We start from the raw sequence: 21,373 nt of genomic DNA on the forward strand, positions 1-21,373 counted from the left end.
TGATCGAGGATTGACCTGACAAAAGGGTGGAAGAGGATCAGCCCCCCCACTCTTGAATATGTTCTCGGAGATTGCAGCCATCCCTCATGGCGGACTCCGAGCTATGGGTGTCTTATCTCAAAAGACCTCTACGCTAAGAGCATATTGGTCTATCACCTTCTGGATCTCATCGTCAGTAAATATCGATAGGATCTCTTGAGGGGACTCTCCTCAATCTCGGTCGTTGGGGAGTCCATTCTTCTGTAGTCTGAAAAGAAAAGCGACATGTAGGGAATCACTCAGTCTTTGTACACTGTTTCGTACGATGATGTGGAGGAAAAAGAAAATACTTCCTCCCTTAAACCCTAGCAGACTACTTTTAGAGCCACCATCAATGGCTCAATCCCAAAGAGAATATTTCATCTCCGATCAACTACCGACAGACTGTCATCACACGGCAACTATTGAAAACAAGAAAAAATAGTAAAAGTGGCAGAAGGATCAACCTTACATCTTGAAATGAGAAGATTATTCCTCCTGCTCTGGATATCAAGCTTGCACCAATCTGATAGGCGAAGAACCAAGGCTCACAAAAATCTCTTGCTCTTTCTGAGAAGATGAATATTGTGACATTGCTTGAAGTGAACTTGGGGTTTTATGGTGAAAGAAATGGCGCTTTGGTTTCTTGAAAGTCAAACGACGTTTGGGCGGAAAACGCATCTCACCGTTGATCGCGACCACGTGTCACAGATCAGCGAAGAAGAGTGATCGCCATGCTTTGAGAAACCAAATCGTCGTTCTCTTCCGTTGAAACACTCAAGCGACGGCAAGTTCTCCCTCCTCCACATTAAATGCGCCCACGTCAGCATTTAATGATCTGATAAGGAATGTCGTTTCAGCATGACTTGCATTTAATGCGCATGGCTGGCCCTTATTGTGCACAAGACACGTCTATCAGAGCAAAAGATGTTTCATTAAATATATCTACTGCAAAAGTGCAACAAATAACATCTGAAGAGGTTGTTTTGTACAACACTCTTTGGCTCATGTCTCATCGCGAAGCGACGTAACCTCTCGATCTTGTCTTGTGTCAACCGCGAGGCGACGTGACTCTTTGACTTGGATGTGTATCAGTCGTGAACCAACACAATCTTTTGCCTTAAGCAAAAAATTCCACCAAGTGTAATCAGGTCGTGAACCTCGGACGAAGATTAAGGTCATTGTCGTGGTACTGGGTATGGTCAAATACAGGTCGTTGACCCTTAAATTAAAGGCCATTTCAGGTCGCCTGCATGAAAATGTCTCTTCGACCTCTTTGCATCTAGGTCGAGTCAACCAGTGTTCAAACGCATCAAATCAAGGCATAATATGTAGTTTCCAAGGTTCGATTCTCAAACCTTAAAAACTAGGGGACTTCTGTTATTCCTGGAAAAGTAGGGCTGACGCAGAGCCTTGTCAGCGTAAGTGGTCAGAGCTTAGGTAAGTCTAACAGCCATTCAAATGTAGCCACGTCACACGCTAACGCAAGAGACGTGCTCCTGCCAGTGTAATAGGTGTGCATCAGGCTGGTGAAGGGTTGGATGTGATCCACGTGTCCAATCCCTGCAAGAATTGAGCAAATCACTCGAGCAGGTGAATAACGAGGTGCAAGGAAGGATTTGGACGGCAATATGACCCACTCCTTGATTTAGTAATCATTACCTCAATTCATCCCATTATAAATAGAGGGCTCTTCTCCCGTTTGTGGATTAGCTAAATTCTCTCTAGAATAGCGTACTCATTTTCTCTTTGTAATCACTTGTAGATCAGCTCGCTGAACGCGACCTGACCTCAATATATTAATACAATATCAGTGGACGTAGGAGTCGCTTGTTTAAGCATCCGAACCACTTTAAACATTGTTCTCCATTTCTTATCCATTCTCATAGCCCCATTCGCGTGTGTCTTTTGAGTCAACTCAGCATTTCACACGTGCGTTTAGTTAGTGTCAAAATCAAGCATCAACAGTTATAAATGTCAAAATCAATTGCTTCATCTTCTATATTCACAAGCACACTCCATGTTTGCAAAAATGTGACTGAAACAATACCTTTCCTTGGTGAATTGCAAGGGGATGTAGAGTTACCTGTCAAATCTCTAGCTCAAGATATTATAAAGGAAATGGAATCAATGATCAGCGAAAGGCTTCGACAATACCTCTGATGTAGTTTGTCTTTTACACTTTCAATTATGTCATCCAAATGAGATAGCAGAGCCAATGTATTTAGCTTTCCAAGTTTTTGAGGGTTATAAGTTTTGTGGTTCCAGGCATAAGGAACTGTGGTTCAGGCTCAATTCACTTTCTTAGTCGGTGTTCGGCGAGTTACCATCCAAAACGTTTCAAAATACTATTTTCCAACCTAAAGTTTATATTTCGTTAATACTCAAAATACACTTCATTTTCTTAGTCGGTGTTTAGCGAGTTACCAGCAACCAAGGTAAGAGGGTTTTGTAAAGTGGAAGCCAGTGGATTAAATGATGGTGACCGATTGAATATTCGCCAACGAAACTTTGCAATGGCTGGAAATAGCAAGAAATCAGATGCCAGAGTGAGAGTGGTTTTGTAGAGAAGAGACTAGAGGTTCAAATGGTGGCGACGGAGAGATCTTTTGCTGCTAGAATTGGTCGAAATCAATTTGGGTATTAACGGAATATAAATTTTACGTGGGAAAGTGGTATTTTGAAAATTTTTGGATGGAAATGTGTCATTAAGGCAAACCTTTGGGTGGGAAAAATTGTGCTCTTTTTCTTGCCTACAATTGTGAGCAATGCTAATACTGTGGTCTAATAAAATTAGGTTGTGATGTATTTACAATATGAACGAGTCAGGTTCTACCATTCCACCATTTGACACTTTAATAACTATTAAAAGATACTTATGTAATGTATAGGCTGAATTATATAAACATATTAAAATCATCTAACTAATAATATCATTTTAATTAATAACATGATTTTGATTTATTATTCCTAACCAAAAAAATTTCTTAGTTTCTTACAACTATTTGAAGTTAAATAATTAAAAGAAAATTTTCTATTTAGTAATTAATTTTCAACACCATGAAAGGAAATATTTAGAAAATTGGAATGATAAATGTAAAAATTCTAAATGTTATAAAAAGTAGTAAAATACTTAACACACAGATATTCAGAAAAAGCACACAGATGGTACAGGGCGATGGTAACTGTCCTCAAACGAGCAACGAACAATGAGTATCTCCATCTGTCTTCATTTTTCTCAAACTTCTAACTTATTTGAATTGCCAATTTCACTTTCCAATCTTAAAGTAAGATAATTTCTCCTTCTCTCCCTTACCATTTGTGTACTGTTTTAATTTCAACTCCATTAATTTCCATGCAACATTTATCTAACACCAAATTTTCTTGCCTATTCAAAATGCCCGGATTTTAGTTCCGCTTTTCGGGTATTTGATAAAATGTCTCAAAGAAACATATTCTCTTGGACTGTCATGATTGTTGGCTCAACAGAGAATGGCTTTTTCTTGGATGGGTTTAAGTATTTTTATCAAATGCTTAATTTTGGAGTCTTACCTGATACTTTTGCGTATTCTGCAATTATGCAGACATCTGTTGGTTTAAAATGTATTGAATTGGGTAGAATGGTGCATGCCCAGATTGTTATAAGAGGCTTCCATTCTCATACTTTTGTTGCTACATCTCTTCTTAACATGTATGCAAAGTTGGGGAGTATTGAGGACTCGTATAAGGTTTTCGATATCATGACAGAACATAATGAAGTTTCTTGGAATGCAATTATTTCGGGTTTTACATTAAATGGACTGCATTTGGAATCATTTGATCATTTCCTTCAAATGAAGAATGAAGGAATCAGGCCGAATATATATACAATAATTAGTGTTTCAAAAGCCGTAGGGCAGTTAGGTGATACTGACAAAGGGAAAGAAGTTCAGTCTGTTTCCTTCGAGTTGGGTATGGAGTCTGATGTGCAGGTGGGGACAGCTCTCATTGATATGTACTCGAAATGTGGATCTCCACATGAAGCAAGAGCTGTTTTTGACTCGAATTTTATTAATTTTGGGGTGAACATGCCATGGAATGCCATGATTTCCGGTTATTCACAAAATGGTTGTAGCCAAGAAGCTTTGGAACTCTATGTAAGAATGCGTCATAATGATATAAAATCGGATGTCTATAAATATTGTAGTATATTCAATGCCATTGCTGATTTTAAGTATTAACCGTTTGGGAAGGAAGTTCATGGGATGGTTTTGAAGTCTGGTCATGATATGATGGTTATTAGTGTTTGTAATACAATTGCTGATGCATATGCCAAATGTGGAGCTCTTGAATACGTAAAAAAGATTTTTTACAGGATGGAGGACAGAGATATGGTCTCATGGACAACCCCAGTGACTGCTCACTCTCAATGCTTGGTGTGGGAGGAAGCACTGGCTATTTTTCACAGATGACGGAAGAAGGTTTTAGACCCAACCAGTTTACCTTTTCCAGTGTCCAGGTTTCTTGTTCTGGCCTTTGTTTTCTCGAGTATGGACAGCAAATTCATGGTCTTTTGTGCAAGGCTGGGTTGGACACGGACAAGTGCATAGAGAGTGCTCTGGTGGACATGTATGCAAATTGTGGCAGTGTACGTGAGGCAGAGAAGGTCTTTGAAAGGATTTCTAACCCTGATACTGTCTCATGGACAGCTATGATGTCAAGTTATGCTCAACATGGTCTTTCAGAGGATGCCCTTAGACTCTTTAGAAAGATGGAGCAACTGGGTATGAAGCCTAATTCTGTTACTTTACTTTGTGTTCTGTTTGCTTGCAGCCACAGAGGACTGGTAGAGCAAGGATTAATTTTTTTTCAACGAACGGAACAAAATTATGGTCTGGTGCCAGAGATGGAACATTATGCTTGTATTGTTGATCTATTTGGTCGTGTGGGTTGTTTGGATGATGCAATGGAGTTTATAAGAAAGATGCCAATCGAGCCCGATGAAATGGTCTAGCAAACCTTGCTGGGAGCATGCAGAGTTCACGGCAATGTTGAGTTGGGTGAAATTGCTGCAGAGAAGGTCCTTTCAGTTAGAGCAGACTCAGCTACCCATTTTCTATTATCCAACACGTATATTGAGAGTGGGAGTTTTGAAGATGGCCTTACTCTTAGAGAAGTAATGAAAGAGAAAGGTGTAAAGAAGGAACCAGGATATAGTTGGATTTCTGTACAAGGTAAAGTCCATAAATTCTATGCAGGCGATCAACAACATCCACAAAAAGATGACATCTATGCCAAGTTAGAAGAGTTAAGGGAGAAGGTTGAGTCCATGGGTTATATACCAGACTTGAATATTGCTTTGCGACTATATTTAAGGAAAAATTAGAAATACACTTTCAAGTAGGCTCTAATTATCATTTGATCAAGATTATCTAAAACAAGATATAAAATAGAACATCTTGGCATTGGTTTCACCGGAAACAACATGCATATGTGTAAGTGTAAATATCTATTTATGATGGCAAGTTTAGGGCACAATCTTGCAATCTCTTCAGAAACGTGTAGACAGACTTAGAAAAGGACTTGATGAACATTTTATCCTTTCTTCACACAGCTTCTTGAAACAACACAACCAAGTTACACATAATCTACTAAGCCTTCTGTTTTGTTCAATCAATGCATTTTACCTATATGATTAGAAGGGCGGTTCAAATCAAAGGCTTTAATTCATATCCGTAATATTTATAGACATGTTTGAAGGTGAAGTAACTTGTTCAGGGCAATTTCATCAGCAACTCGACTTCTGAAATTTCTTCATTAAATTTTATGCATTATTGGAATTTCTTTATATTAAAAAAAGAAAGGTAAGAAAAAAAATATATATTTTTTTTAATAAAAGGCAATTCAATTTATTGCTTTCCTCAACATGAGCATATGAGAAAAAATCCACGAAATCAATGAGTATCTTCACTTTGGCCTTCATTGATTGCAATTTCAAAGTAATTGAGGTAAAGTTGAACGAAGATAAAAGGAAATTGCTTGTGTGATATTATTTCCTCTTTGCACATCGTTGAATGAAGTGTTACATCATTTCTTGTGTATCTTTTCCTAACAATATCTAGCAATCACATTTAGTCTTGCTTGCTTATGAAAACTTTTGAGGAAGTATCTGAGAAGCTTAGTTTCTTTATGATAAAGCTCATGGAAATTTCCTGGCTACATTATTCTACCTGTTTTCTTCTTGATTATTTCTCTATCTATAGCTGCGCCTTCCTGTAATTGGGGTGCCAAAAGAAAATTTCCTGGAAAAAAAAAAAAAAAAAGGCATATGAACAATGCACAACACAATACACCTTCATTGAAAATTGGAATCATTTTATCAACTTTTTATTTTTTACTTTATTTTAGTGTATTCCATGTTTTGTGCTTGCTGTGAAAAGGGTTCATTCATTTGACCTGCTTGAATTTGTTTTCATCAACTATTTTAGAGGGCAGCTGTAAGAATATATATGATTCAAGCTTACAAGGTTCAGACAGCTAATGCTATGGTAGAATATCCTTCTATCAAACAAATCTCTTCGGCTAAATGGCATATAATTGCAATTGAAGTTCCTCAAGGACTGGTGTTTCTAGATATGTTAAAGAAGCAAGATATTTGCAGAGACATCAACCCCTCCAATATACAGCTTGTTGGGGTAAGTTTTCCCTTGATGCTCTTTTGGTTTTTGTAAACAATGTAGAAAAACTGATAATATCCTAAAATTGTTTATGTTTTGTTACACTAGGATGTTATGCAGACAAGTTTGCTACCTCATACTCCCAACAACTCCAGACCCGAGAACGCCATGGATGCCGGTGGCTTCACAGATTTGGAAACCTCTCTTGTCTTACCCGTTTGCGTGAAGAAAGATTCGGAAACTAACAAGAGTCCACAGAGGAAGAGACCTTTGAGAGCTAAAGATTTATTTAAGAAAGCATTTTCTTGGTTGCACCAGAACAGTTGCCACATGAAAAATAAAAAAGAGTCCAAAAGCAATGTTTACCATCAGTTATTGCTCATCTCCTCATTGTTGGCATCTATAACGCTCCACACAGCCTTAAAGATCCAAGGATACAGAGTGGAAGAAAGCTATGAATACAATTCTAGCATAAATGATGCTGTCAGCCAGACTGAAAATCAATATTATTTCTATTCAAACTGGTTGATCATTATGTTTAATTCCATCGCCTTTTTCTTATCGGTAGCATTGCTGATGAGACTCTTCAATGAGCTTCCACTCAGGCCATTGTTACAAGTTTCAGTATTTTCAATGGTTGGAGCTTACCTGTGCACAATATTGGACCCTCTCAAGCCTCGCTCGTGCTCATCCTAGGCCCTATTGATATTGTTGGCAGTTGGAATAACACCCAGCGAAGCTCCTCTTTTGCTGTAGAAATAAAAGTGTTCCAATGCCTACAGGCATGTAGAAATTATCAAATATATGTAAAAGTATGAAGTTCTCATATGCCTTCATGCTTGATAATTAGTAGTCAAAACTGATTTACTGGATATTTTACTGGTGTTCAATATTACTTCAACATTCTCTACCTAGCAAGGTGCAGGAAGAACAAATATGAGCATTGAATTCATCATAGATTATAAATTAATTAAACTTCAATTCTATATCCATTCGGAGATTAAAATCATAATCACAATCACAATCTCAATAACACAATGATTTTTGATGTGAAAACTAGATTCAGAGAAAAACTATGAGAAATTAATAAGTCACCTCAGGAAAAAATCAAATCAAAGATGGAGATACAAAATTCACAATATTACCTTCTCAATGCTTCACTTACGACAAAGGCAATATTCCGAGAAAAGGTAAATGTTCATGTCCTTTCTTCCTTTGGACGTAAGTTTACTTGTACAAACAATACAGTTGAATCTTTGCGCTCATATGATATTTCTTTACATTTACAACGCAATTTCTAATTGTACTTTTGTAGCAGTAGAAAGATCAAAGAAAAGAGGAAGAAAGTGCGTGAGTGGTTGAGACCAGAGGAAGCAGAAGCTTATTTCAAACTTTTTTAACTTAAAGACCGGGTTGGAATTGGATCTCGAGTACATTTCATTATTACCCCTGAGTTTTCCGAAACTGATAGATGCGTGCCAGGTTTTTGGAGTTTTCATCAATGACATCATCATCATATTGTTCCAACAATATGCACAAACAGTGGTAGAGCCAAGATCTGAACCGAGGGAGGTGACTGGTGAGATTAAAAAATCATGTACCTTAAAAACATTTTCTACAAATAAATATTAAAATTTTAATATTTATTGATAATAATTTTTTTTTCTAATATTAATCATAAGCTAACAAATAATTTGTGATATATCAAAACCTTAATTTATTAAGTTTGTATAAAATACATTTTATTTATTTATAATCTAAATTTTATTTGATTTGTTTTTGGCTTAATTATTAAATTTGTATATGATAGGCCTTATTATAATCTAAGCTTCATTTAGTTTTCTTTTGGGTTTAATTATCTGATAATAACTAATAAGTTACAGATTTTTTGGAAAATCCTGGGGGGACTTCCATAGTTGTATTGGCACCGCAAAATATGATTGTTTTCCCTTTTGCCCTTATATTAAAGAGAACAGCTAAATTATTGTATTACCCTTAATGCCTGTTATACCTTTATTATGTATTAGTTATAAGATTTAAAAAAAAATCTATTTAATATATATATTTGTTTTTAATGTTAACAAATTTACTTGTTTCTAAAGTTGCTGGTCTATGAACATGCGGTGGGATTACTAAAATGCCACTACAACGTTAGTGCTTTAGTGTCGCTGTTAAAGAAAAGAATAGTATGGAGGTGTCCTGTAATGAGAGGTCCAAAACTTAACACATGTTTCGAAAAACTTAGAGAATTGTACGGGAAAAAAAATCGTTGGTTTAATATTACTCTTTTTCTAATAAAAAAAGACTTTTTTAAGTCAATTTTTTTTTTTTTACAAATTTGTATCAAAAAATGCTATCGTAACTTATTATAATGTTAAACGTACAAAGAAATTTTATAAAAATTTATATACAAAATAATGTAACAGAAAATAAATACAAAAGTGAATACAAAAAATCAAACTCATCATATTCACTCTCCTATTCATTTACTACCACATTACTTTATATAAAAATCTTTGTAAGATTTATATATAAGTCTAGTATTACTCTACAACTTAATCCTTTATTTTATGTACACATACCTATGAATTCAAAAAAGAAAAACAAAAAATTCAGTTTAAACAGTTAATTGATCCGAGCTCTACCATGCTTCCAAATCTTCCGGAATTATTGCTCCTGTAGCTGCTTCTTCTCGTCCACAAACAATTGACCAGCCGGCAAAAACACAGCAAACTGTATTTTGCCAAACACAGTATTGCAACTCCAGAGAGAGTAAAGACTATCGCTAATGACCATAGCAAAGCAATACCGGAAATGCTGGAGATCCCAATTCTTACAGATAATTTAGGAGTGATCTTGTCCACTAACATGACATATACAATGCATGTGCAGATCACCACAAAAAGCAGAATGCTTCTAAATAGCAGTGGCCATATCAGTATCACAATGATAAACATGGTAGTCATGAATCCAGCTGAGTTGAAAACCATGAGGTAGAAAACCGTTGGCAATCTACCAAATATCACATCCTTAGCCTCCAAAGTTTCGCCTGCAAGATCTTTGAGAAAAGCTTCAGGCAAATTGCATGTTACTGTAAAGGCTGCTGCAGCTATCAATCCTAGAACCATCAATAGAACATTTCTTGCCTCCGAAGTCAACTTAGAGGCATACTGATCTGTCGGGGAACATAATTCTTGATCATGTGCAGCAGCAGCATCCTTAAGGATCTTGAAGATTTTTTTGTGATTCTTATCTTTAGAATCAGATGGACACACATCTAATGCTGTTTGTCCCTTGTTGTTCCTGCAACTGAGTAGAGATGCATTGCCATTGGAACACTCACGGACCAACAGCTTCACAGTCTGCAAAGTATTATTTAACTCTTTAGAACTTGCAAGCATTAGGTAATTTAAAACACTTGAGTTTCATGGTGAGGATATACTGATATCGTTTACCTTGACTGATTTATTTACTGTAGCGATATGCAATACTGTGTCACCGTTTTCATCTTTACTATTCAGGACATCCTCTAGGTTGAAATTTTTAATTTCATCCAGCAGGACTTCAAAAGCATCACATTTGGAGTTCTTTGCTGCAAGGTGAAGAACCGTCTCTTGATTGGAAGTCAGAGTTTCAAGAGACTGGGGATTAAGAGTCCCCAATAATTTAATCATCTTGACATTTCCTCCACAGCAAACATGATGCATGGCTGTGTAACCATCCTCATCACTTTTAATGCTAGCTATTTGAGGCCGCAGTTTTGCCAACCCTTCAGCAACATGAAAGCTTCCTCGTCCATAGGCAATGAGAAAAAGTTTCTGCAGCCACATTGATCCTCCATCATCCTCCAATGATTCTCCGTATTCCAAGAGTAACGACTTGACTTTATCAGCATCATCTCTTCCAATAGGTTCCTGAAATGAATCCAAGTTAAACATAATTAATACCCCTTGTTTCTTCCTCCAACCCTCCCTTCAAAATTGTTGTTTTCATGATACTTAGGCCATTTTTTTTGGGGGGGGGGGGCGGTGGTGGGGTTTAGTACTCTAATGTATTCAACTATGATCTGGATGGCTGGTGGTTGGGGTTGTTTTTGTGCTCGAATGTGTTCCCTATGATCCGGGATGGCTTGAGGTGAAAGCTTATTATATAAACACTGCACCTCTAATTTGGGTTCATGTTCAGATGTTCCAATGTAAAAAGGCAAAATGAAAATCAGAGGAAAATACTAAGAAAACAATACCACACTTTCAAATCACTAGACATACTTTTTCTTGTCGAGTCATGTCATATATTTAATTATATTTATTTATTTTTTAAATTTTTACTTATCTATGATTTTTATATCAAACCAAAACACAATTACATCAAACGAATTAAAATTAAAAAATGCAGCAAACTCATACTTGCAAAATTAATGATTAGAGATTAATGGCCTCTATCTAATTATTTGATTTACTTGTGAGGCCCCATGCTTAAATCCCCAATAACAATTTTATAAATCATTGAAATTTCTTTAAATTGGGTGGTCGTCCAAATTTCTGTGAAATGAAAGAGAATTTCTGGGAGATGTTTGGAAGATACAGGTACCGAATCAGAGTAGTCTATCCCAATTATTTTAGTAAGTCGCTGGGTTTTAGTAAGTCATTGCGGAAAATCACTTAAAGGAGAAGAATACACCTCTACCATTTCCAGGTAATTACCAGTCAACCCATAAAGCCCAGGAGAAGTTTCGCTTAAGCTTTATTAGCCTCTTTTGTCAACTTGTGTCAGAAGCAAAGAGGTGAATACGCGGCATGTACTAGCACTAACAATAACACCACTAATTCCTTTGAAAATCTTGCCTGCGTAAAAACTGGGTAACTGTCCCCGTTGTCCTTTTATTCCTAGGTAGAGTTCATGGAAAATCCCTAGCTGCTACTTCTCCTTATAATACCATAAACTTGCCTTGCAATACACGAAGTAAAAAAAGAAATTTCCTGGAAAACTAACCTGTGAGGGAGCTTTCTTGGAATGGTCACAGTAAATAAGGCACAGACTTACATGAAACTTTATTCGTCTGACTTAATGTAACCTTTGCTCTGATATCTGTTTAGTCCTTTAGTCTTAACAATCCTCTTTCATATACCAAAGTGAGTCATTTCCGAACACTTAAACTCCAAGAGCCATAAGTCATCGTAGAGGCTTGAAGACTCGGTGAAAATATGCTGGAACCAGAATTTAAGACAGCTAAGGTAGAAGTTATGAAAACCGAGTCAGGAGTACAGAAGAGAAAGGTTGATCATTCTTGTACCACTTCACCAATCCTCACACCAGAGATTTGTAGGACCTCGTTGGGAAAGGAGCATAAAGAATTTGAGCCTGAAAATGTGCAGCTAAGTAAGAAGGAAATGATAGATTCGGCTTTTCTTCTTTGGGAAGAGTCTTTGGATAATCATCTATCTGCTTTTCGCCAATTATTATATTGGCCAATCGCAGGGGGTGTCATGTTTGACCCTGCAGAGAGTTCTTCAAGGCAGACATTAAGAAGAATTGAGATAGAACGGTCTGAAAATGAGAGCAAACCTCTTCTCCTCAGTGAAAATCTAAAATCACTGCGCTCATCAGCTGAAGAATGGAAGAGTAGGAACACAGTTATAGATGCAGAACCCAAGCTTGATGAGGTGGAATGTCTTTTCAACCAGGTACAGCAGGTGAATCTCTATCAAGATGGAGACCTGAATCGGAAATGGGCAGCCTTACAAGACTCTGCACTTCTTGTTCATCTTCATGGTGAAAAGGTTCGAAACAGTGCTCCCGTAATCCTTCGCATGTTGGCAAAAGATATTGATAATGAAAAGGTACTCTACACTTAAATTTATGCAACCATAAATATTAGAATCATAATATGCCAATAAAATCATTAGCGTTTGTTGTTATGTCGCTTAAATCTTTTCGTTCTGTTTTTCATTTAACTACTCAAATTGTCAAAAGCTAACTTCTTTTAGGTACATGATCATTTGTTAAAAGCTAACTTCTTTTAGGTAAATGATCATTTCTTCATTATATGGTTTGCATAGTTTCCCATCTATTGATTGTGAAAACATCTATAAATTCCCACTCTATTGTACAGGACAGATCCAAGGGAGATGAAAATATCTTGCCTCTTTTGTATGAAACCCCTTATCTTTATACTCTTCCCTTACAATGCTTCAACCACGTTAATTTTTCCATTTAGTAAGTAACAAATTTCTGAAAAAGGGAAAAAGTTTCCATGACCAGAACTAGAAACTCAAAATTGAGGATTCTGCAGCCCTTTGGCCCATTACTTGAAAATTGGAGCCATGATTGTTGCTAATTTAAGATGAAAACCAATAAAACCCTGTTCACTTGGTTGAAAGCGAGTATGTGAAACANCTTGGAATAATTTTACCTTCTTTAATCAGTAAAACAGTTATGTTGACAGCTTATTTTTAATGGGTTTTGTGTGAGATGAAGCTCAAATGATGACATTCAATCAGGTAATTATCTTGGTAGGTGCACCTGCAATTTATGTTGACTAAAACAATGTGCAATCTCTTTGTTTAAAGTGTCATTCCTTGTCTTCTTCTTGGAGTTCCAGGCTCCATGGTTTATGATTTCGTTACAAATCCTTTGTACATACATGACTCTGTAGGCAAACACTAAGTTAGAGACCATATGCTGAAGCAAAAATAAGAATATCCATAGCGGTTTCCTAGTTTGGACTGTAGTGTTAATGGGGACAAAATGGGTTCAATCATTGTCTTGTTACTTCTCGGGATCCTCATTCCATCTGTTCATGTTTTGTCACTATTTGGAGACTATATAAACACTTCAAATGCATCTCTTCAACTTCTCCTACCATGGAAACTATAGGGGCAATCATTATTGAAGCCGGTAAAGGTTTTACCATCTTCTTCTGGTCAAAGATTGCTCCTCTGAGAAATCTCCATGGTAAAATCAAAGCTCTCCAGACTGAATTACAAGAACTCATTGCCCGAAAGGATGAGATTGAAGAAGATATTAGAATAGCTGAATCAGAAGGGAAGTGTCCTACAGCACAAGCTAAGGAGTGGCTCAGAAAGGTTCAGGAGATTCAACGCGATGGGCAACAAATCCTGGAGGAGAGTGACAGAATTGCAGTCCAAGGTTGCGGCCTGGGCTGCAATATACATTTGCGCCATCAAGTGGGTAGAAATGTGGCGAAGAAGAGAGATAAGGTGAAGCAACTGATAGACACATGCAATTTTCAGCATGTGGCAACTGATAAGAAATCTCCTATACCAGCTGTTCAGAGTACAGTGGTGAGTAACTTGAACAACAAGCTGGAGGCCTCATCAGTTCTGAAGGAATCCTTCAATATTGTTATCTTGGGTCACAGTCCCCAGGGACCTGGATTTGAGAAAGATTCAATCTCAGATTGCTGAGAGATTGAGGTTAGAATTGGATGCGGAAGAGACCGTAGAGCAAAGGGCTGGAAGATTGTTTGAAAGATTAAGGATGAAAAAGAAGTTTCTCCTCATTCTAGATGATGTTTGGGAGAAAATTGATTTAGACATTGTGGGAATTCCACATGACCAAGTTAATTGTAACTGTAAGATCCTACTGACAACTCGTTCTCTTGACGTGTGTAGGCATATGTTGACGAATAAAGAAGTGAAGATGAATGTTTTGAATGAAGAAGCAGCTTGGAATTTGTTTGCAGAAAGTGCAGGAAATGTGGTCCAGATAGAGGACATAAATCCCTTGGCAAGAGCAATTGCTAGGAAATGCTGTGGTTTGCCATTAGCCATCATAACTGTGGGGAAGTCCATGAGGAACAAAACAATGAAAGAGCTCTGGATGAATGCACTCAGCGAGTTGCAGCGTTCAGCAGCTCATTTTGGGAGCATTGAGAAGGATGTCTATCAGCAATTAAAGTGGAGTTACAGCACCTTGCCAAGTAAGGTTCTTCAATGGTCCTTTTTACATTGTTCTTTATACCCAGAAAACTTTTCCATCGAGACATCTGAACTGATAAAATGCTGGATTGCTGATGGATTGATTGATGAAAACCAAACTCGGGAGGAATCTTTTAATAATGGCATTGCATTTATTGAAAAATTGAAGGATTCTTGCTTGTTAGAACAGGGTGAATGCAGTGGAACTGTGAGGATGCATACTATGGTGAGGGATGTAGCTGTATGGATATCCAAGGAGAATAGATTTTTCTGTCAATCCAGTGTTTCGTTGCATGAAATGCCACAAAAGTTTGAGAAATCTTTCACAAGGATTTCATTTATGCATAGCAAGATCACAAAATTGCCTACTCAATTAATGGGCTGCTCTGAACTGACTGTGTTGCTCCTCCAAGGAAATCCCATTACACGAATTCCTGATAATTTCTTTTTCCGAAGCTAAAGCACTGAGAGTTCTGAATCTAAGCAGCACTTTCATAACTTCATTGCCACCTCTGATTCACCTAGTGGAGCTTCGGGCTCTTCTTTTGAAAAACTGTTATTCTCTGGAAAATCTGCCCTCACTTGGAGCTCTTTGTAAACTCCAAGAGCTAGATCTCTTCGGTACTCAACTGAGAGAACTACCAAGAGAAATGGGGAACCTGAGTAGTCTGAGAGAATTGAACTTGTCAGGCTCTCGTGGAAATCATCCCAGATGGGGCTATATCAGGATTATCTAGTCTTGAGGCATTGGACATGTCTTTCAGTGCATAGAAGGGGGCTCCTAACAGTAATGCAGAAGGGAGAGCAGGATTGAAAGAGATATTTTCGTGGGAGCAGCTATCAGTGCTCCACTTACAGCTAGACTCATTCGATAATTTTGCCTTTGATGCTCAGTGGCTGAGAAGACTGAGAAAGTTTAACATATGCATTGGTCCAAGGAGCAGCGATTCAAACTATCTACCCACTCAACATGATGAGAAAAGAGTCGTTCTAAGAGGAGTCGACGTCATGGGAAGAGGCCTTGATGGATTGCTGTGGAATTCAAGTCCCCTGGTCCTGGAAAATTGTGGTGGCAAAAGTACGCTATCTGAATTATTTGCAAGGAAAAGTTTGTGTGGCCTGCCAGGTTTAAAGTCGCTTACCATATCAAGTTGTAGTTCCATCATAAGGCTGATAAGTTGGGAGAATGTCCTGAGAAGTATGCTTCCGAATTTGGAGAGTTTGACCCTTACGCGTTTAAGAAATTTCGGAAGCATTTTTGTAGGTGTTGATGGTGAAGCAAGAAACGGTGACGTCTTTTGCTTCAGCTATTGCACTTATCCAAACGGTGCCGCATTGTTCAACCATCCAAGATCTAAGCCGTTGAGTCTAAAGCTGATCCAACGCTTGTTATTAAGTCACACATCCAGCCATATAAAAGCAGTCCAAAATTGGGTTTGGTCAATAGATCTCAAAAAACACTTTCTTTCTTTCTCCTCTATATGACTTTTGACACTGTTAGAGCTAAGGTTCTTTGTTATATTTCTCTGTAAAATATGCAGTAATCAAGTGAGGATTTCTTTGTAAATGACTCATTGAGGGTCTGTTTACTCTCGGGCTAGGGATACCAAGATAGAGTTTCTCCTAGGGTCAAGATTGCAGTTTTGCTTAGATTTACTGAGGGAGTTTGAACAAAGTGAGGAGTGAGTGAATCTTGATTGTGTTTGTAACTGGATTTGTGGAATCAATTAGTGCAAAGAGCCCCATCAGTTGTGGAGCTCAATGTGGACATAGCCTGTTCATTCTTGAATAGGTGAACCACGGTATATTGTGTGTCTGATTTCTTTGTGGTTGCTTGGCTTGATCTTTGTGTTTGATTGATTAGGTTTAAAGCAGGTTTCTGATTAAAGAATCATAATAGTGGTATCAGAGCCTTAATTTCTAAGGTTTCGTGTCGATCAAATTGATTTTCTTGGAATCTAGGGTTCGTAGAAAATTAGGGGTTTCTTGATCTCTGTGTTCCTTAGTACTTAAGGATTATTAGATCTTGAATTTGAGTCAAGATTTCTTCAATTTAGTGGTTCTATTGAAAATCTAGGGTTTCGTAGAAATCTATTTTTGGGGATTCTTTAATCTGTCTCTTCCTAGATAATCTAGTGTCCGTATTTCATTCAAATACCACATCAATTCCCAAACGCTACACCATGAGTACCACACGAATGGAGATTTCCCAATATAATGGGAAAATCGACTTCAATAGTTGGAAAAAGAAGATGAAAGCATTGTTGTCCCATAACAAAGTTGCAATTGCTTTGGAAAAGGATGTTACCAAGTGACTAGAGGAAAAATTGAAGAAAAAGACTGAAGTTGATGAGGAAGCGCACAACCTTATCATGATGAACCTGTCTGACAACATGCTGAGGAAGGTAGATGGCATGGATACACCTCTCACCTTGTGGGGTAAACTCGAAACACTTTATTCATCACAGTCTACTCCAAACCTAGTTTTCTTAAAGGGTGCATTGTTTTCTTACAAAATGGATAACTCTAAGTCTTTAGAAGATAATCTGGACGAATTTTTTAAGATGACTTTTATTCTAAAAGGAACAGACCAAGAATTAGGGGACACTAGCTTAGCTATGATCCTGCTTAATTCCTTAACTGATGAGTAGCAAGTTGTCAAAAATGCACTTCAATATACTGGTATTGTGCCTAGTCTTGACTTGATAATTGCTAGATTAAAGGCTAGGAAGTTAGAATTAAGGGTCCAAAAGAGAAATGGAAATAATTTTTATGAAGGGTAGATCAGACTTAGGTCAATCTGTAAATGGTATGCATCATAGTAATGGCCCAAAGAATAAGAAAATGAGGAAGGGTTCTGGTAAAACAAGAGGGGAGACCAGAAAGCATTTTCACTGCAATAAGACTAGACATTTAAAGAAAATTTGTTTTGAGTGGATAAAAAGCAAAAACAGGGAAACACTGAGAGTAATTTAGCTTCCACTAATGATAGCATTGTTGTCTCAGATGTCCTCACAGTGTCTAAGTCAAACCAGATCCAAAAGTGGGTCCTAGATTCAGGTTGTTCCTTTCATATGAGCCCAAATAGGGAGTGGTTTCAAGAGTTTAGAGATGACGAACATGAGATTGTTTTTATGGGGAACAATGCTTGTAAGGTTAGAGGAATAGGTAAAATAACCTTAAAACTAGAAAATGGTAAACTGATAATGTTGTCTAATGTTAGGTTCATTCTTGAACTAAAAAGAAACCTAATATCCCTAGGAACTTTAGATGAAGCTGGTTGTTGTTATAGGGTAGAAAATGGTTTCATCAATGTATACAGGAATAACAACATAGTGCTAAGAGGTCTAAAAAGAAATGGTTTGTATATTTTGTGTGGAAACTGTTATTGCGATAAGAACAATAGTGCATTGATTTCATCATAATTAAGTGTGACACAAAAGTGGCATTTGAGGTTAGGACAAATGAGTCAAAAAGGCCTAAACATCCTAGGTCAACAGGGACTGTTTGGTAGAGACAATATAACACCTTTGAACTTTTGTAAAACATGTGTGCTAGGTAAGTAACACAGGGGCAGTTTCTCAAATGCCAAATATGAATTCGGTGAAGATCAATTAGGTGAGGCTAAAAATCACTTCCCAAATATGAATTCGTATAGTTAGATCTATCTAGAGAGGTATTGCCTTTACCTCAGCTGTTGAATGCTATATGAAGCAGCATGGTGTTTCTAAAGAAGAGGTAGTTAAAGTGATTCAAGAACATGTTGCGAATGCATGGAAGAAGAGGCAGTTAAAGTGATTCAGGAACATGTTGCGAATGCATGGAAAGATGTGAATGAGGAAGCAAACGATTGGAAAGATGTGACTGAGGAAATGCTCAAACCAACTGGTGTATCAATACCTCTACTTAAGCGAGTTGTTAATTATTTGTGTGTAATTCATGTTTTCTACAAAGGATGACTATGATGGCTTTACAAAGACTCTTACGTTTAAAGACCAAGTTTGCCTTATTGCTCATAGACCCTTTGCCTCTTCAAAAGAGTAGCTCTAGGGGTAAGCATGGGTAGCGGGTAAAACCGGAACCTACGGGTAGAATCGGAACCGGAACCAGCACTGTGCGGGTAGGTTCCGATTCTATTTTATTGGAATTGACACTGTGCAGTTCCGGTTCCGGTTCTTATGTGTGGAGGAACCGAAACCGAAACCGAAACCTGGAAAAAGAACCTAAAACAGGTATCCGATTTGGAACCTGCTTGGAACCTATAGCGGGAACCTGATTTAGAACTTGTTTGGAATCGATTTTTGGAACTTGGGTTGCAATGAAATATTTGTGAATAATGGGGGGTTTCTATTATTTTACATATAAAAAAATTGAAAATAGAAAAAGTTAAATTTTTAGAATAACTTTATTAAATAAATATACAATTATACTTATTACATATAAACTACATCATATTAAAAACTTTAATATATTATAATATAATATATTAAAGTTTTGATTAATTAAGTGTATAATTGGAATTAGGATCCAATTAAAAATGTTTTAATGTTATTAAAAGAATTATTTTTTAATAAAATAATATATTTGATTGAATAATAATATATTTAGTTATTTTATTCAATTATTAAGTTTTAAGTATATCTATAGTAAATTAACAATTAATTAATCACATATGATAAATTGATAAAGATGATAAATTTAATTACTAGTTAAATATCATACTTAATCAATTATAACATTACATTATAATTAAATGATTACTTAATTAATTATAATTTTATAACATTACTTAATTGATTTATAGTATAATTAATTATAGCATTACATTAATTGATTTATAGTATAATTAATTATAGCATTACATTAATTGATTACTACTTAATTAATTGACTTATAACATCTAGTATATTACTTAATTAAATAATTAAAAATTTAATTAATTATAGCATTAAATTATAGATTTATAGTATAATTACTTAATTAATTATAACATTTCATTATAAACATTAGTACAACCCTTAATTAAATGATTAAAAATTTAATTAATTATAATATTATATTAAAGATTTATAGTATAATTACTTAATTCATTATAACATTACATTATAATATGATCACATAATCAATTATAACATTATATAATTAAATGATTACTTAATTGATTATGATATTATATTATAAACATTAGTAATTACTAATTTACTATATAAACATTAACACAATACTTAATTAAATGATTAGAAATTTAATTAATTATAACATTACATTATAAACTTATAGTACGATTGCTTAATTAATTGTAACATTACATTATAATTAAATGATTACTTAATTAATTATAATATTATATTATAAACAAATTAATTATAATATTATATTAAAGATTTATAGTATGATTACTTAATTCATTATAACATTTCATTATAGTATAATTACATAATTAATTATAACATTACATAATTAGATGATTATGACATTATATTATAAACATTAATTATAATATCACATTATAAACAGATTACTTAATTAAATTATTAGAAATTTAATTAATTAAACATTACATTATAGTTAAATAATTATTTAATTAAACTATTAAATTATTACATTACATTATATTATGATCAATTAATTAATTATAGCATTGCATAGTTAAATGATTACTTGATTAGTTATAAATTTATAACATTACATTATAAACATTAGTAATTTACTATATTATTACATTACTTAATTAAATGATTAAAAATTTAATTAATTATAACATTACATTATAGATTTATAGTATGATTACTTAATCGATTATAAACATTAGTATATCAATTAAATAATTAGAAATTTAATTAATTACAATATTAAATTATAGATTTATAGTATGATTACTTAATTCATTATAACATTACATTATAGTATGATCACATAATTAATTATAACATTACATAATTAAATGATTACTTAATTGATTATGACATTATATTATAAACATTAGTAATTTACACAATACTTAATTAAATGATTAGAATTTTAATTAATTATAACATTATATTATAAATTTATAATATGATTACTTAATTAATTATAACATTCTATTATAAACATTAGTACAATACTTAATTAAATGATTACAAATTTAATTAATTATAATATTACATTATAGTTAAATAGTATATTACTTAATTAATTATAATATTATAATTTATATTGTAGTATGATTACTTAATTAATTATAATATTACATAATTAAATGATTACTTAATTAATTATGACATTATATTATAAACATTAAACATTAGTAATTAATTAAATGATTAGAAATTTAATTTATTATAACATGACATTATTGTTAAATAATTACTTAATCAATTATAATAATACATTATATTATGATCACTTAATTATGTATAACATTACACAGTTAAATGATTACTTAATTAATTATAAATTTATAACATTATATTATAAACATTATTAATTTACTACATTAGTCATTAGTACATTACTTAATTAAATGGTTAAAAAATTTAATTAATTATAACATTACATTATAAATTTATAATATGATTACTTAATTAATTATAACATTACATTATAAATATTAATACAATATTTAATTAAATAATTAGAAATTTAATTAATTATAACATTATATTATAAATATATAATATGATTACTTAATTAATTATAACATTACATTATAATTAAATAATTACTTAATTAATAACAGTATTACTATATTACATTATAAACATTAATAATCTATAA

The 21,373-nt window shown here is 34.6% G+C and overlaps 5 protein-coding genes and 1 long non-coding RNA gene across 9 annotated transcripts; 4 read left to right on the forward strand and 2 right to left on the reverse strand.

Moving 5' to 3' along the window:
- The first annotated feature begins 3,455 nt into the window (after window positions 1-3,455).
- Window positions 3,456-4,469, forward strand: LOC116119411 (pentatricopeptide repeat-containing protein At4g39530-like). Its single transcript, XM_031405353.1, has 2 exons — window positions 3,456-4,154; window positions 4,251-4,469. The coding sequence occupies exons 1-2, from the start codon at window positions 3,456-3,458 to the stop codon at window positions 4,467-4,469; spliced, it is 918 nt and encodes a 305-aa protein (XP_031261213.1).
- LOC116119420 (pentatricopeptide repeat-containing protein At4g02750-like) lies at window positions 4,466-5,383 on the forward strand. The gene is made up of 2 exons (XM_031405365.1): window positions 4,466-4,968; window positions 5,035-5,383. The coding sequence occupies exons 1-2, from the start codon at window positions 4,466-4,468 to the stop codon at window positions 5,381-5,383; spliced, it is 852 nt and encodes a 283-aa protein (XP_031261225.1).
- A 692-nt stretch (window positions 5,384-6,075) lies between these two features.
- On the reverse strand, window positions 6,076-8,029 carry LOC116119608. Its single transcript, XR_004126415.1, has 3 exons — window positions 7,820-8,029; window positions 6,808-7,450; window positions 6,076-6,299 (listed from the first exon to the last, which is right to left on the reverse strand). It is a non-coding gene; the product is annotated as an uncharacterized LOC116119608 (long non-coding RNA).
- Window positions 6,203-7,384, forward strand: LOC116119600. Its single transcript, XM_031405545.1, has 2 exons — window positions 6,203-6,692; window positions 6,783-7,384. The coding sequence occupies exons 1-2, from the start codon at window positions 6,507-6,509 to the stop codon at window positions 7,368-7,370; spliced, it is 774 nt and encodes a 257-aa protein (XP_031261405.1). The 5' UTR covers window positions 6,203-6,506; the 3' UTR covers window positions 7,371-7,384.
- A 1,114-nt stretch (window positions 8,030-9,143) lies between the features above and the next one.
- LOC116119525 (ankyrin repeat-containing protein BDA1-like) lies at window positions 9,144-12,462 on the reverse strand. 4 transcript variants are annotated; one of them, XM_031405487.1, is made up of 3 exons: window positions 11,718-12,462; window positions 10,130-10,588; window positions 9,144-10,036 (listed from the first exon to the last, which is right to left on the reverse strand). In XM_031405487.1, the coding sequence occupies exons 2-3, from the start codon at window positions 10,502-10,504 to the stop codon at window positions 9,287-9,289; spliced, it is 1,125 nt and encodes a 374-aa protein (XP_031261347.1). In that variant the 5' UTR covers window positions 10,505-10,588; window positions 11,718-12,462; the 3' UTR covers window positions 9,144-9,286. The 4 variants fall into 4 exon arrangements, with proteins under 4 accessions (XP_031261347.1, XP_031261340.1, XP_031261334.1 ...); XM_031405480.1 differs by having other exon boundaries at window positions 11,667-12,462; XM_031405474.1 differs by having other exon boundaries at window positions 11,378-12,462.
- Window positions 12,463-13,537: 1,075 nt separating this feature from the next.
- Window positions 13,538-16,501, forward strand: LOC116119427 (disease resistance protein At4g27190-like). The gene is given in 5 exon segments (XM_031405378.1): window positions 13,538-14,044; window positions 14,046-15,059; window positions 15,061-15,308; window positions 15,310-15,902; window positions 16,479-16,501. Coding segments are annotated over 5 exon segments (2,385 nt in total).
- Window positions 16,502-21,373: the final 4,872 nt, after the last annotated feature.

This window comes from Pistacia vera, unplaced genomic scaffold, assembly GCF_008641045.1.
Source record: "Pistacia vera cultivar Batoury unplaced genomic scaffold, PisVer_v2 Contig125, whole genome shotgun sequence".
Taxonomy (NCBI): Eukaryota; Viridiplantae; Streptophyta; class Magnoliopsida; order Sapindales; family Anacardiaceae; genus Pistacia; species Pistacia vera.